Source organism: Ptychodera flava, chromosome 2 (assembly GCF_041260155.1).
Source record: "Ptychodera flava strain L36383 chromosome 2, AS_Pfla_20210202, whole genome shotgun sequence".
Taxonomy (NCBI): domain Eukaryota; kingdom Metazoa; phylum Hemichordata; class Enteropneusta; family Ptychoderidae; genus Ptychodera; species Ptychodera flava.
This window is the reverse complement of record NC_091929.1, coordinates 18,659,804-18,675,752: the sequence shown is the minus strand read 5'-3', so window position 1 is coordinate 18,675,752 and position 15,949 is coordinate 18,659,804. Positions and strand designations below refer to the sequence as shown.

The following is a 15,949-nucleotide window of genomic DNA, read 5'->3' as shown; positions in this document are numbered from 1 at the left end:
ATCCCTAACTAAAGATGACAACATTTAGAGAATAGTCCTTTGTTTGTGTGGAACACAGATACAAGTAAATGAGTGTGCTCCACCCCTCACATAACATTTGTAGAACACCCCCCCCCCCCCCAGTTACTTGAAACAGCTCCATGTAAAACAAAACTTTTTTGCCTTTCCAAAGGAATAAATCCAGTTTTGTGTTGCAAGACCATGGCTTTATACTTACATGTTTGTGGTATATCCTTAAACCAGCCATCACTGAAAAAGCCACATACAATGCAGATACATTTATGGATAGCTTTTATTTCTTTTTTTGTCCCTCACAAGACACATCGACTCAACATCATGAAAAGTAAAATTGTTACATGACTTGTCTATTTACAAATTTATTGCATATATCTTCCAACCGGCAATCTTTCCTGCAACAAACACTGTTTTCAACACCTCAAACTAAGCTAGTGATCTGAATGAGTGGATAATGACATCTATGACAACAAGACACAATACAGAAATGACAATTGCAACCCAAACCGATGTGCCCAAATCTTTGATTACAGAAATGCAGTTTTGTCGGTAAGGACTTCCATAGCTTAGCAACAGCCCTTGGAAATAACCTGCAAATGCTATCAATGAAATAGCACCTTGCCATACATGGATGCAAAATAAGAATCTGGTAGGTACATGTACTTAGGTGTAAGAAAACAAATTGTGTGTTTCCGTAAACAGGCCTTCAGGAAAGGGAGTAGATCAGTTGGGAATTTTTTTAAATTTTGACTTCAGTGGAACAAATAAAGAACCCATCAAATTCATATGTGATCATTGAAAATGAGAAATAAAGTTTACGGACATTGGGTTTTAAATAGGCTCTGTCAAGTTACCGAAACACACTTTTTTCCTATTTGGCCTTGCTAAAGGTAATCCTAATGAAGAATGCAAACTTAATTGTACAGCATAATTTTCAAAAAAAAGACATACATAAAATATCGTACTTCATGATTACAGATCGCTTACTTTACTTGTTTTAACTCAGATCAAATAATAGCCATTACACTCTGTTGTTGAAATGTTTGAGAAGCTGTGGTTTGTACAATGCAATGAATCACAGATAATGCGATTGTCTTTGTAGCCGTGCTTACAGAAATCATAACTGAAATGTTTCTCAACATTTGAGGCGGGTGACAAAACCAAACCTTGCAATAACACGTTGAAATCCCACTCTTAGTGTTTTTGAAGACAATGAAATCACTTGCTTATTTACATAAATGAATTGTTTCCATGACAATGAACAGAATGCAAAAAAAGTCACGAAACTTACATTTTCCTTTCTACCTCTAGATATCAATTCTCATCTTACTTGCACAGAATATAACTTACATAGTTTTTACACACACAGAAGTCTAGAAAATTGTAGAGTGACAATTTTCAACACTTAAAATTTCAGCATACAAGATAAATATACAATTTCCCCATCTACTCTACTTTCATGAGATATCTGTATCAAGAGCAGACCAGTGGCAAGTCTTAGAATCCTCAACCAAGGCTGCTTCATCAGATATGCAAGTTCTTTAGTCAGAAAATTTCCTGTTGGGGTTGATGCCGAACAGAGCCTCTCTGATCTCTGGTAACATCTAGTGAGAGAAATGAGAGAAAAAAATATGGAAGTGTTAGACTGTTACAGAAACTTCCAGTATGATGGGTGTGTTGGACACAGTAAAGAGGGTGAAGTTAATTCAGTTCTACAGGTATATGCACAAAATAATGACAATTAAGTTCATATTCAGCTGGATAGCAGACAAGACTAATGCACTATTCACAAATTTTTATCCCCTTACCCTCCCCCATTGACAATTGCTTTATTCATGAGAGGGGATAAACCTATGCACTCAACCTCACTTCTTTGGCTGAATATCATCGGTGATACGTAACCTTTATGAGCAATTTTGAACACCCTACATGTACGTGACAATTGCTTGAAGTGTTGAGGTGCATGACAGATGTGTGCCATGAGTCCATGTTCAACCAGCACTGGCTACAGTGTTTACAAATTTGGGTGACACACTCATATCTGGACTTCACATATTTCAATACCTAATGTAGACCACCAGAACAATGCTTGCAGTGAAGACCACTGACACTAAAAAGTTCTATTTTTGCTGTACGAACACGGTCTGTTGTGCTTAATAAATACTCAGACCAAAAGGCCTACTACGGAATAAAACGTGAAAATGGCAGTGCTCTAGAGAAAGCAAACACTAAAGAAGTTATAGTTATAAACAGTTTATTGTCGTATAAACTACCGGTATTTGTGCATACACATATGCACAAGAATACACATTGTTCTCTGTACCTATACACATATGGTTTTGTTTGTACCATGATAAAATTTAATTCTGTTTAACCTATTATCTCATCCCTGTCAGGTTTTATTCAGGTCAAAGGTCTCATTGATAGCTGTACAGTGTTGAATACATGGCATAACCATAGTCCCTACAGCATATGGTGTAATGCATGTATAAAAGTAATTTTTGCTCTGCACCAGTACATGTATCATGGACCCCTTCACAACCATGGTTTGGTCCAAACCCATTGTTATCAATGGTCATGGTGGATCTGTTTACAATGAAGGGGGGTGGACAGGTTAAGATGTTGGAGAAATATCATGACACGTAAAGGGTCAGTAACTTTAACTTTTGATGAATTTTTCACTATTTCTGTTTTTTTAATATCAAGCACATTTTCTTGCTCTACTCCCCAAAGCATGTTGAGATACACGGTATTCAGCTTGTCAACTCAGCCTGTACACGTACAAACTACGTTGTTATTGTTGAAAAGTCACTTAGGGTGCACCTTGTTCTTTGGACCAATAGATATACAGTAGTACATGTATTTCATTTTTCCATGAGTGATTTCCTTCCATGGCTTGAGTTTTCCATTTGTTTTCCGGAAAAATTGCTTTTCAGTGTTATCTCCAGTATACTTTGGCCAAAGTAGAAAGACCAAAAAAATTGTTGCTCCTATATTTTTTACTCCCTTGAGATGTAAGAACTATTGGTCCATCCCTAAGCTGTTATGAAAGATCCCTATTACAGGCAGATTGTCCTCCACTGAATATGCTAGGTCTATCTTTACACAGAAACTGACTTGGCTATGCGGATGTGAAGCACACACAATTGCAGCATGCAGCTAGAGCATGACCACATGAACTGCACAGGAAAGAGGTGCAGTGTGTAGACATTAACTGTACCAACCATTGTTAAGACAGCTCAACAGGTATGAGGTGCCATCGTAGGTAGGTTGGTTGTCTTCCATTTCTCCCAGCTGTACATCATACAGCACAATGGATCAGTGCTGCAGCTGTCAAAGAGTGGGAAAAATGGCGGAAGCAGGCTGATGGGAGAGCTGCATTGGTTGTGAGGGGTGAGACAGCGAGGCTTGGATGCAGAGCTGTCAAAATAGTGGCAAAAATGGCTGAAGCAGGCTGATGGGAAAGCTGCACTGCTGTAGCTGTGGGAGTTGACACAGTGAGGCTTGGATGTGGCTCCCAGCATTAGGAAAAACGGCTAAAGCAGGCTGATGGGTTGGAGGGGAGAGCTACACTGGTTGTGAGAGATGAGAACATGAGGCTTGGATGGGTGAACAGAGCTAGACAGGGACTTGATTGTGAATGGGTTTCAACAGGTGTATGTTGTGAGATATGTTGTGAGAGTGAATGTGGAATGTGAACACATATGTGGGGTGGTAGTGTACTTGTAGGGGGAAGAGGTCCATTGCAGTGGGTTAAGTTGGCTGAACTCTTCCACAGAATTACTTGTATACCATCAAGAACAGAGCATGTGTTTGATCATCACCATGACGTGATCTTCATTGGTTTAATTCTTAGTTACAAAGGCTATTTATCAACATGCCTCTTGGTCACCGAATTATATAAAAGTAACGCACCATAAGAAAGGTGTATATGATGTGCTTCTGGAACTTTGAGGGGCTTGCATAGGATGTTTATCAGTAACCACTTGGTGGAAAAGAGACTCCATGCACACACGTAGAATGGAAGATGTAGTTTTGAATTGAAAGAACACAAGGCTCAGAAGTTTTTATGTTGAGGCAACTGATATGAGAGTCTACACTGATACAATACTGGGAGGGGTCCAGGAGATACCACTTTCTGGATCTATGTCAGTATATGTACCGTACATGAATGGTATGGGAACCTGCATTTGGGGCTTTTTCCTCCTTGGTTGATGTACAGGGGTGCATGCACCATTGCCACATTGTGAAGTGACATACATATGTCACATGATGCAATATTCAGTGTACCGGTATGGCAGGAGATGAATGTAGATCACTGGTCATGGACTGTGATGATTTTGACATGGCTGTAGTATGGTTTAAGTAGAGGAGATTTGGAAGCATGGCAGTAACCAACAGATGTGTGTATGGAATTCAAATAACTGGATGGGTATTTGCAAAAAAAGCACGAAGTAAATTCAAAATAAAAAGATATGCACAAAGGTCACACATGCAATTAAAGTACCTAAGCATTGCAGGCTGATGACAAATGAGATTTGATTTGCCCTGCTTTGCAGACAAAGCCATTTTTTCCACCCATGTGAGAACTGCCAAGTTAATGAGGTGAGCTTTGTAATTTAATGTTTAGCTGGAGCTTTGCAAGCTTAGCTTACATATCTCACATACCGTACTGGCTGATTTTCTAAATTTACAAATACTTCACTGCTACGAGACAGAAATGAAAACTGGATACCTTTACAAACAAATTCAGACAGACAATTCAAGTGTTTGAGCTAGTACATGTCAAAATGGAAGCCTAAAGGTCTATATCTGACCCTATTACTCCCCCTACTATTCTTTTCTTCAACATACATATATTTTATTTGACCTCTAGAAATTTGACCAGGTTTTGGAACATAAGGATCTGTGCATGGATTGAAATCTGTCACTATCTTCTTCATGAAAATATTTTTAAAATTTAGGATAATTCTTTTTGCCGGCTGGTGGCTTCAGTAGTTTGAATAGTAATACATAAGGCAAGGATCACACGACACATGTTGTAGCACTGCATAAATACTGTTGTAAATGGAAATAAAGAATGGTGCTTAGGAATGACTGAAGATCAGTGGACGAACCATTGGTTGTAAACTAAAGGGATTTTTTAAGGGGCTCTAAATAATTTATAGTGAAAGTAATGGTATGGCTGTTTTGTGTCCAATAATCTTCAATCTTTTCAGTGCTCTTGTTCATAGCCATCCAGCCACACATACTCAACAACATTGGTAACCAGTTCGTAACAAGTATGGAAAATTCAGTGAGTGTTATGAACACTTTGTGTTCAACAACACATCTGGCTTAGACAGTATGCTCTGTGATTCACAAACCCTTTGAGTCCTGATTCAGAAATGTCTGAAAACTTTGACATGGTAGCCCTATACTGGTACTTGTACTAGGTACACATGTAAATCGTCTTGTTTAAGAGAAAACTTTCCTGAGCAAGTTGCATTTCAATTTTGCCTAGAGGGGACAAAGCTTACACCCTTGCTATCCCTCCAAGTCCTCTCTCTTTCAACACTCTATCTTACCCTCACTAGAACATTTCCCTCAAGTAACCCCTCTTGCACTGCCCCCACAACTCTCCCCACCATCAAAATTCAACTTACCTGTTTGCTGATAAGTTCAAGTCTGCTTTCTAGAGTGTTTTCAACTCGGATCTTTCCACGCTGTGCAAGCAACACGACACCACCAGATCTGTGGGCAAATTTGAGGAAATTAGTGCATATATGTCGTGAACTGGTCAAAATCTCGTTGTATACCTTCGCTGGGTGTGCTATATTGCTTAATTGTCACCTGCATAAAGATGGAATTGTACTTATCTTTTGCACCATCTGACACCCAGTCTTCAGTCGATATTATGGAAAAGGCAGTTTGTGACGTCAAGCTCTGGATCACTCAAAAAAAGTTAAAACTCAACGATGACAAACCAAAAGTGCTACTTATTCATTCCAAATTTAGCCACACGCCATGCCATATTGATGACATCACCATTGGCACGAGTTCTGTTTCACTGACCGAATCGGCATGAAATATTGGCATTGAATTCGACAGTCACCTCTCTTACTGGAAACATATATCCACTACATCACAATCTATTTACTTCCATCTTCGAAAAATCGGACATATCAGACATTATCTCACCAATGATGTTTGTCAGAAACTTGTTCAAGCTGTACTTTCATCCAAACTGGATTACGCCAATGCACTTTTATATGGCTTACCAAATGATCACATCAAGGCGCTTCAACATGCACAGAATACCGCTGCCAGAGTCATTATCCATACCAAGAAACGCGAACATATTACACCTATTCTCAGAGAGCTTCATTGGTTGCCAGTGCAGTCCAGAATATGATTCAAAGTGCTTTGTACAACCTACAAATCGCTCAACGGTCTGGCACCAACTTACATAACCAACCTCATCCAGGAAAAGCAAACAACAAGGACTCTGCGTTCATCTGCTAAATGTCTATTGAAGGAACCAAGCTCCATCTTGAATCATATGGTGGACGAGCATTCTCATGCGCCGCGCCTCGATTGTGGAATAAACTTCCTCTTGAACTAAGACAGAAGCCTTCAGCCACTGGCTTTAGAAAGAATCTTAAAACTTACTTATTTACTGAAGCGTTTGCTTCATAACTGTTCAGTGCCTCTGAACTATGGATACATAGGATACTGGCGCTTTATAAATAATTTGATTGATTGATTGATATTATCAAATCATCATTACATCAATGTTCTCAACAGCCTTGAAAATCAGAGGGGTGGATAATTTGCATAACAATGGGTAATTTGCATATCGGTATCATTAAAATGCATTCTTTTGTTCAGTTATTAACATATGAATAGGTCGGTGAAAAACAGAGAGATGGCCAACCATTCAGAATCCTTGTATTAAGAAATGTGAAACATTATTCCATGCCAGGTTAGATTCCAAGAGTTAGCCTGTTTTCAATCAATTTGAACAACACGCATGAAGGAACCAGATGAAGATATTTCTAAGAAGTGACTGAACTTACATATCACTGTCCAGAAGTTTTCTTTATCTACAGATACATCAACAGATTTCTTTGTTTCTTTCTTGTAAGCTTCAATACACTGAGGTAGTACACTCTGTAGAGAGAACACATTGGTTAGTTTATGCAGACTTATCGAACCTGGCTGGAAATGTTTCTCGTTCATTTTCTGTCAGTAAACCCCTATTAGCACTGTCATTTTGCAGTCATGTCTAACAGTATAGGTATCTGGAACAACCTGGCAAACAGTGCCATGGGTCAAACCTTCCTGTAAAAGATAATCTGCTTGGTTTAGAGGGCCCACCTCAAATAAAATTAGAGATTCTCCAAAGATGGTGGTGATCTGCTTAGGTAGGTGTGCCTATATGTATCTCTATCACAAAATGAAATATTTACCTACAATCTGCTTGGCTGAAGATACCAGGAGTGTCTCTAACAAAAGACTAAATACTGTATTCATTAGAAAGTAATTGCTTACTCGTGTATGTATGAATTCCTCCTCTACGGTACAGTCAAACTGTACTTGTACAGGAATAATGAGAACCCTGTCAGTGTTCGCGGTAACTTTTTTCTCCTCGCGTACGGCATACGCATTAGTCAGCTAAAATTGCCTAATGGCTGTATTTGAGTGCGTAATTTCACTTCCGCACTCGATTGATGAAAAACTGACTGCAAAATACAATGTGCCGTTCATAAACCTTCAATATATTCGGATTGAATGATGTAAGATTATTTTAATAAAAGTTTAACAAACAACTTGAACAACCCCGCTGTGTTTCAAACATGCTGAAACGTAACAGCGAAGGGTATACATGCGATCGTCAAAACATCGGGCAACCCAAAGTTAGAGTTATTACAGCTTATACGTATCCAGTCTTGATGTGCCTTTTAACAGCGGATTTTTGTACATTGGCCGAACCACGGGTAAAAGCATTACGCTTTCCATTTTTTTCAAATAATTGGCAGTGCAGCAGTTTCTTGTTGTTGATTACATCAAAACCTAACCATGGATATTCAGTCTTCCACTGCTCTTGGTAGCCTGCGTGTGGTTGTGGACGGGATTTTTTTGGTAATCGGTGCATCATCATTACGGCTTACGGCTTCACTGTGGCACTGATCCCCTGTTGTTGTATCGGCGATAACAGGACAATATGTTATGGATTCCGACTTCTCCGTGTTCTCCATGTTGGGTAGCCTGGTAGTGTCTTTCGATTGACCCTCTGAATCATTTTTTCACGGACTTATGAAGCAAAGTTGAAAGAAAATAGATTTGTTTGCTTCGACGCCATGCTGCATGTGTGCTTTGATCAAATTTGGGGACAGTGAGACGCGATGAGAGTACACAGTTGGCATTTAATTTGTTGCAACATTTCTGTCAATCACTCACTTTGTGTTATAAGTTTCAGAAACTATAGCTCGCCTGAAAATTAGCAACGTAATTCATAGGACAGTTGACATGATAATGTGCCTTTGAACTATGATGCCGATTTTTCAGACCACGCCCAGAGAATCTGAAACTTTCCACACAAAATGAGTGATTGACAGAAATGTTGCAACAAATTTAATGTCAAACGGGCACTCATCTCGTCTGGTTGTCGCCTAAGCTCAGTCGCGGAGGGTGCTTTCGCAAACATTTTACTATTATCGTTTGCGTATAGAAAACTCATAACAATGAAAACAAGTCATCGTTGATGACACAGTCCCCACTTGTTAATGGGTACTTTGATTACATGTCCTCAGAGAGGATAGAGTCCTCTTCTTTAGGTCTGTGATAAAAATACTTTTGAATAAATTCGCTTGATACATGTCTGAGTTGTAGTTCAGGACATGAAAAAATCGTAATAAAATGGCCACATGTCGGCCATATTGGATCGTATCACAAAACAAATCGATGTGCATATGTATGACATAGGTCAATGTCCTTGTACCAAGTTTGAATAAAATCCGTTGAGATATGCCTGAGTTATGGCTCTGTACATGAAAAAATCGTAACAAAATGGCCGCACGGCAGCCACATTGGATCGTATCACATGAAAATTGACGTGCATATCTATGACATTGGTCAATGTCCTTGTACCAACTTTGAATAAAATCAGTTGAAACATGCCTGAGTAATGGCTCTGTACATGAAAAAATCGTAATAAAATGGCCGCCTAGCGGCCATATTGATCGTATCACAAAATAAATCGATGTGAATATGTATGACATAGGTCAATGTCCTTGTACAAAGTTTGAATAAAATCGGTTGAGATATGCCTGAATTATGGCTCTGTACATGAAAAATCGTAACAAAATGGCCGCCTGGCGGCCATATTGGATCGTATCACAAAACAAATTGATGTGCATATCTATGACATTGGTCAATGTCCTTGTACCAGCTTTGAATAAAATCAGTTGAAACATGTCTGAGTTATGGCTCTGTACATGAAAAAATCATAATAAAATGGCCGCCTGGCAGCCATATTGGATCGTATCACAAAACAAATCGACGTGCATCTGTATGACATATGAAGTAATCCTTGTACCAAGTTTGAATGAAATCGCTCCAGGCATCTCTGAGATATCTGCGTGAACGGACGGACGCACGCACGGACGGACGCACGCACGCACGCACGCACACACGCACGGACATGACCAAACCTATAAGTCCCCCCGGACGGTGTCCGTGGGGACTAAAAATGCGTAGAGACTCAATCCAATGCGTAATTACGCACGTTTTTTGCGTAAACCGAACTCTGCCTGTATAAGTATATCAGTATATAAGCCCCTACCATAGTACAGCACAAATATTGAATTCAAAACTTGATGATAGTTTGACTGTAGCAATATGGTAAGTGAAGTTGAGGCCAACTGACGAGCTGTGGATCAGGAAGATGTTTCCTTCCATGTATCAAGACAGTTTCACTGTAACTACTGGTACTGTAGAAGAACTCTTGCGGGTGAGTACATGTAGCGATATGAAGAAGATAGTATTTTTTACTTTCATGCCAGTTGATGAGATCTCCAGAAAAGACTATCGAACCTTTTCTGTCAATTTTTTGTCTTCAACAATGCCTTTCAGATATTGACAAATTTTTGATAACCCGTGGATGTCTAGAGCGACCCTAAATAACCATGCATAAATTAGCATAAATTAAGCTTGTGTAGCAGAAACATCATGTTGCATGATTACATGCATATGCCAATCCCAAGGATAACCACTGTGGAGTGTTGCTAAACCTGTGATATAGCGAACATTATTGACACTGTGCTAGGGTGCCGGTCTCCATCTGTGAGAAACACAACCCCTCTTGAACTGTTATTTAGCATGGTATGATTCCAGCACTCTACGGCAATGCATTCTGTGAGCTGTTCTTACCTCCACCAAAGCAGTGTCCTGTCTCCTAGTTTGGATAACCACCACAGATTCTAACAGTTGGAACAATCCCTGTGTGATCAGACCCTCAAGGAGTTTGCTGTATTTAATCGTATCCTTCGTAACAGTTCCAAGACGCATCCTTGCCTCTTCCAAAAGAGATTCTACGTGATCCTCACGAGCTTTCAGAACTCGTAACCTGGCTTGGTTCAATAAGTTGGAATTTTGACTGTGGATGAGAAAGAATAGTTTTCAGATTTTATAAATAACCCTTGTGTTTGGTCCGCAGTTTTGTCCCTGATGTGCTCAACAGAAGCCAGATATTACTATGGCATTTCAATGAGTACTGGTATGCTTAAGAGTCTGGATCGTATTCAAAAATATTATTATTTTAGGTATATATTAGTAGAAATTAACTCTATGTTGAAATGTGTTTTAACATACAGTGGGTTGCAATTCAGTGCCACCACAATCAACTCAGTGTGTGAAACAGTTTTAGTTTCACCAAACACATCTTATACCTTTCAGCTGTAAGCGTTATTAAAAACAGATACATGTACATTGTAGATCTAGTGTAATCAACTGTTCAGCTACCGGTCAAGCTCGAGTTGTTGCTCAATGCTGGTTTACTGTAACTAATCAATGAGTCAGTGACTTTTAAATGTGTTCTGATACCCAAGCTTATCATTTATTCGTTCGTTGACATTGTACATGTACGTACAATGTGTCTGTCTAACAATAACATAGAGAGCCAATTTATGAACATAACAAATGCACTATACTAGCACATAGAGTCACATACCAGTACATTGCACCGTAATTTTGTTTCCCACTCACAGTGATTTTTGTATCACACCAAATATTAGAATTGGAAAACAAGAAATTCAAATTAAATACTACTGTAATCTATAGTCTGACATTAACACAAAACTCAACAATGAAAAATTATGCTTGGATTTAGTAAAAACACCAAGGTGCTAAAATTGTAAATAAATGTATTACACTGATATGAATACAGTTTGTTACAAATTTGCTGATGGTCTTGAAATTTACTATTTCATTTGTACCGGTACCTTTGTGTTTCTGAAATCAGAGGCCTGCTATTTCATATGACATTATTTTGACAGAGATATTAAGTTAGTTACATGTAAATAGCAAAATTATATTCATTTCAATCTAATCTGCAGAGGCACCTCTCACCCAATAACAATGTCACACATCTTTTTTTGTAACAGCCATGTTGATAGTGTATTTATCTTGTACAGTGTGTCAGTGTGCTAAAATTAAATTGCATTTATAGCTTGGGTCTTTACAAGCTGACCCTTGACCTAATGGCTGAAGTTAATGATATGTACACTGTGGCAAAGTTGAAAACACTCTTTCATGGACCAGAGTTTTCTGAGGTTAAAGATCATGAAGTATTTCAACCTTCATGCACAGTCTACTCTTCTTTTCCTGTACTTGCAGAGAAATTCTTTGTAGTGGAATGCAAGAAACTATATGACAAGAACAATTCCATATATTCATCACAATTTCCACGTTGGATTGCTGTAGCATTCATTGCATTTCAAGGTCTCAAATTTGTTGATGGCTGATCTCTCATTCGCTGATACTACATAATTTATTGATGTATTTGAAGATATATGACTTTCTTGCGTTAAGAGTTTTTTTCTACACTTTACAACGTACAGATTTTCTATACATTTTGTGTCATTCTTGTCAATGAATCAATGGCAATGAGGACAATTGTTTTTTTTCAGTTGAGTCACCGAGTATAAGACATTTCTGTTACTACTTGGAAACTTTTGGCTATGAAGTGGAATCTTCTCGTAAATAAAGGCTGCGTATTTAAAACTATAATTTTTTTTTAAAGTTTATGCATCAATAAACCCATTCAATAATATCAGTGACAACCAACTTAATAGAATTTTGTGACACTCACAAGTCACACCTATTGCTAGACAATTTTACACATATTTGTTCAATACCTCTTTCAAAAACTGAAAATTTTCATTCCTAAATTACGAGTTGTAAGTTTGAAATTGCTACACTGGTCATCACACCATACATGTTCATGTAGTCTGTCACTGTCTGTGTGGGAGAGATGACATTTGGTTTAACAGAGCTTGTAAAAGCTAACGTACGGTGTGTGAAAGTCAATGATGAATGCAGGGGGGGGGGTGTCAAGCTTTGTTTTCTTACATTTTTTTCTGTAGCTCTAGGTTTTTCTCTTTCTTCTCATAATATTCCATGATCTTCACACGTTGCTGCTGGACCAGGCGACCTTTCTCTATATTGAACTCTTCCTCTGCCTAGAAAAGCAGCAACCAAACCATTTCAGTTTACCCGGAGTCTCATGACAACCAAATTATGTACAACTAAATTATATGGTATTATCAAGCATCAGACGATAACGTTAGCAATTATTAACTATTTGCCTCCCAGCCATCACCTGTACAGAGTGAAGCCAGCCATACCAATGGACACACAAGTTTCAATGCCATGGAAAAAGGCTAAATAGTAATCAACCACGTTTCCCGTTTTTATGACATTTCTTAACCATAGAAATGTAAGATCAAACACAAGCTAAATATTAAATTTATTGTGACGTTTTGATGGTCGATATTCATTTGATGAACATATTCTATTATTTTATCACAATGTCTTGGCTTTTAAACTTTAATAAAAAATTGAGTATTTCCAGTAAAGTTATTCAACATTCATGTTTTTCACAAATAAATACCAGAAACTTTCACAAATTCAGCATTTTTTGGCCATTTTTATCCCAAGTTTATACATATATTGCCATCAGACAGATATTCCAAAATCTAAACACTTCATTACAAATGTAGTGCGAATTGATAAATACATTTTGACAAACTTTTACACTTGATTCGATTTCCTGCATTGTCCCAATATTGAAACAAAGGGAATTAAAGTTAGTGAAAATTTATTTCACTTCTTAAAACAACTAGAATTTTGAAATATCTTAGTCTAAGACATACTGTATATAATTGCAGGTTAATTAGAGATATATTTAGAAATACTAATGCCCTTCTTTTTTGCCTGTTGGTGTTATTTTAATATTTGCAAGATGTAGCAGGAATACAATACAGTTCACTCTACAATACTAAACACTCCGGAACAAATATATTGGTATATAAATCTTGGGTAATTTCTTTATCTTGTACCAAAATTAGCATTATGACCCAATGGATTTTATTATTGATTTGGAAAGAGAATGGTTGAAATTTTAAATAAAAGTTTAGGTCTTTCATTTTCAAGGCCCGAACTACCTTAATCAGCAATAGTGGGGTCACATTATGATTTGATTTTGCAGAATGATCACATTTTAGAAACTCCTGCTACAGCAAAAATCTGGCAAACTCATGCATGATAAAAAAAATAGTGTAAGAGGTTTTAAATAGGGTTAGCCTGGTTCCTGGAAGCAGACGCTATTTTGATTTGGCCCAACTAATCATTGATCATATTACATTTGTCTAACTGTGGCACAGAATCTTCAAGTTACCAAACGGTAAGTTTGAAAAGCCACAACAATTTAGATAATGAAATCCAAACTGATGTATTGCAACCAGACAACCATTATGTATTGCAGCCAGATAACCGTTCTTATTCATTACATAAACTGTTTATTTTCAATAATATATGAATGTGGACATGAATACAATTTACTTCCAACTATCTCAATTACCATGCATGTCGTTTTACACATACACATACATACATACATACCTTCGCGTCGATTTCTTCAGCCTTTTCATTGGCTTCCTGGTCAATGAAGGCCATCATATGTTTGATCTGAAACACAACATTTCAAAGGGGTTTATTTTGGTGCTGCGAATGATCGGAAGTAATGTGATGCTGGTAGTAAAAAGTGTAACACATTTTTGCTTGGTACGGCATACCCGCATGTTGAAACTATGTTTGCCGGCCGGTTCCTGGGTACATTGGTGAATGTGCTTTGCAAAAACGAGTCATTCTGTAGGGCCTTTCTCACTTGATATGAATCATACTTATCAGATTTTTTCCTCAGATCCCTGAGGTTTTTTGAAGAAATGTCGTTACATTATGTTTTCCACAATCATTACACTGATCGCTTTTGAGTTCCAGTCGCCCAGACCAAGGTACGTACCAGAAGATGTCCGGACGAACACCATCAAAATGTTATCAATGCTCTCTCAGTGGCACAGTTTGGAATTTTAGACTATCTGGATCCAAAACATACCTGTTTCTGCACATCTGCGTCACTCAAAGCCATTTTGATGTCCTACGTTTGGTAATTCACGACAAAAAAAATCAATTCGTTACATCAACCGAGTTGCCCTCAACCGATCCAGCTCGCCCACGATTAAAATGGCTGATGATCACATGATCATGTGAGTATGGTTGAGTGTACTTGTAAGAAGGGGTGTACGTTGTTCTATATGTGGCTGTAAGACAAATAATACATTTTTCATGGAAGAAATGTAAACCAAGCACGGTAAATTTATATAAAATACTTTTTTTGACTTGAATATTTCATATTTCATACATTGTTTGACAAAAACTTGAGGTATATCATGTTATTAGCATACTTATGTTCCCACAACCCTTATTCAGTCACCCACTGTATTTGGTCACCTGATCAAAGAAACCCATGACCTGCATAGCCGGTAGCACGCTTCAGATTGAGAATCTATTTGCAATCATTGTATTTTGTTCACTGTGTACGATAGTATTGTTTTACTATTTGTGTCAATTAAATGTCGACTACAGTTTCTTGTTCTATTCCAGAAGATATGTTTTTATGGCATGATTTGTATGTTACCTCTATTGCGTGAGATACACATCGTTGAATTGTCAACTCAGACTAATATTAAAACTGTATTGGTAGTGTCGAAAAGTAAATTCTGGTCCGGACTACAAATTACAATTCAAATGTAAACGTGATATTACATTATACACATGTATACATGCTGCGTTTACGTGCTTAACGGTTGTTGTTTCTGTGTTTCAACAGTCGAGGAGTAGAAAAAAACTTAGAATATTGATATACCAAAGAAAAGTAGTAAAGCAATATAAAATGTTACTCATTTAACTGAAACTTGTATTAAACATCTGTAATTTACTGGAGAAGGAAAGCATTACAAAAATGACAAATATGGTAATTATGATGTACTGTATAAAGTTGTTGTTAACTAAAAATCGAGCAAAGAAATGACAAATACATGAACAAATAACTGACAAAACACAAATACTGATTGAATAAATAAAAAAGGAAAACAATAAATTGAATATGAATTGAAATAATGGACAGAACAACACATGCAACATTTGGAATCACTTCCAACTTTAGTGATACTGACATCACACTTTGAATATCATGTTGCATTTGTTGTTCAGTCGTCATTTACTTCAATTCATATAAAATTTATTGTTTTCTCTTATATTTATTTGTTCCTTTGGTTTTTATTTACTTGTTGTTCATCTCTAACTTTGTTTTTGTTTTAGTTTTATTGGTGGG

General features: G+C 37.5%; 1 protein-coding gene across 2 annotated transcripts; it reads right to left on the bottom strand.

Moving 5' to 3' along the window:
• Window positions 1-274: 274 nt before the first annotated feature.
• LOC139116016 (V-type proton ATPase subunit E-like) lies at window positions 275-14,871 on the bottom strand. 2 transcript variants are annotated; one of them, XM_070678523.1, is made up of 8 exons: window positions 14,672-14,825; window positions 14,179-14,244; window positions 12,628-12,737; window positions 10,429-10,654; window positions 7,081-7,167; window positions 6,177-6,190; window positions 5,661-5,748; window positions 275-1,619 (listed from the first exon to the last, which is right to left on the bottom strand). In XM_070678523.1, exons 1-8 carry the CDS (start codon window positions 14,702-14,704, stop codon window positions 1,557-1,559), a joined length of 687 nt encoding a protein of 228 aa, XP_070534624.1. In that variant the 5' UTR covers window positions 14,705-14,825; the 3' UTR covers window positions 275-1,556. The 2 variants fall into 2 exon arrangements, with proteins under 2 accessions (XP_070534624.1, XP_070534617.1); XM_070678516.1 differs by lacking the exon at window positions 6,177-6,190 and having other exon boundaries at window positions 7,074-7,167; window positions 14,672-14,871.
• Window positions 14,872-15,949: the final 1,078 nt, after the last annotated feature.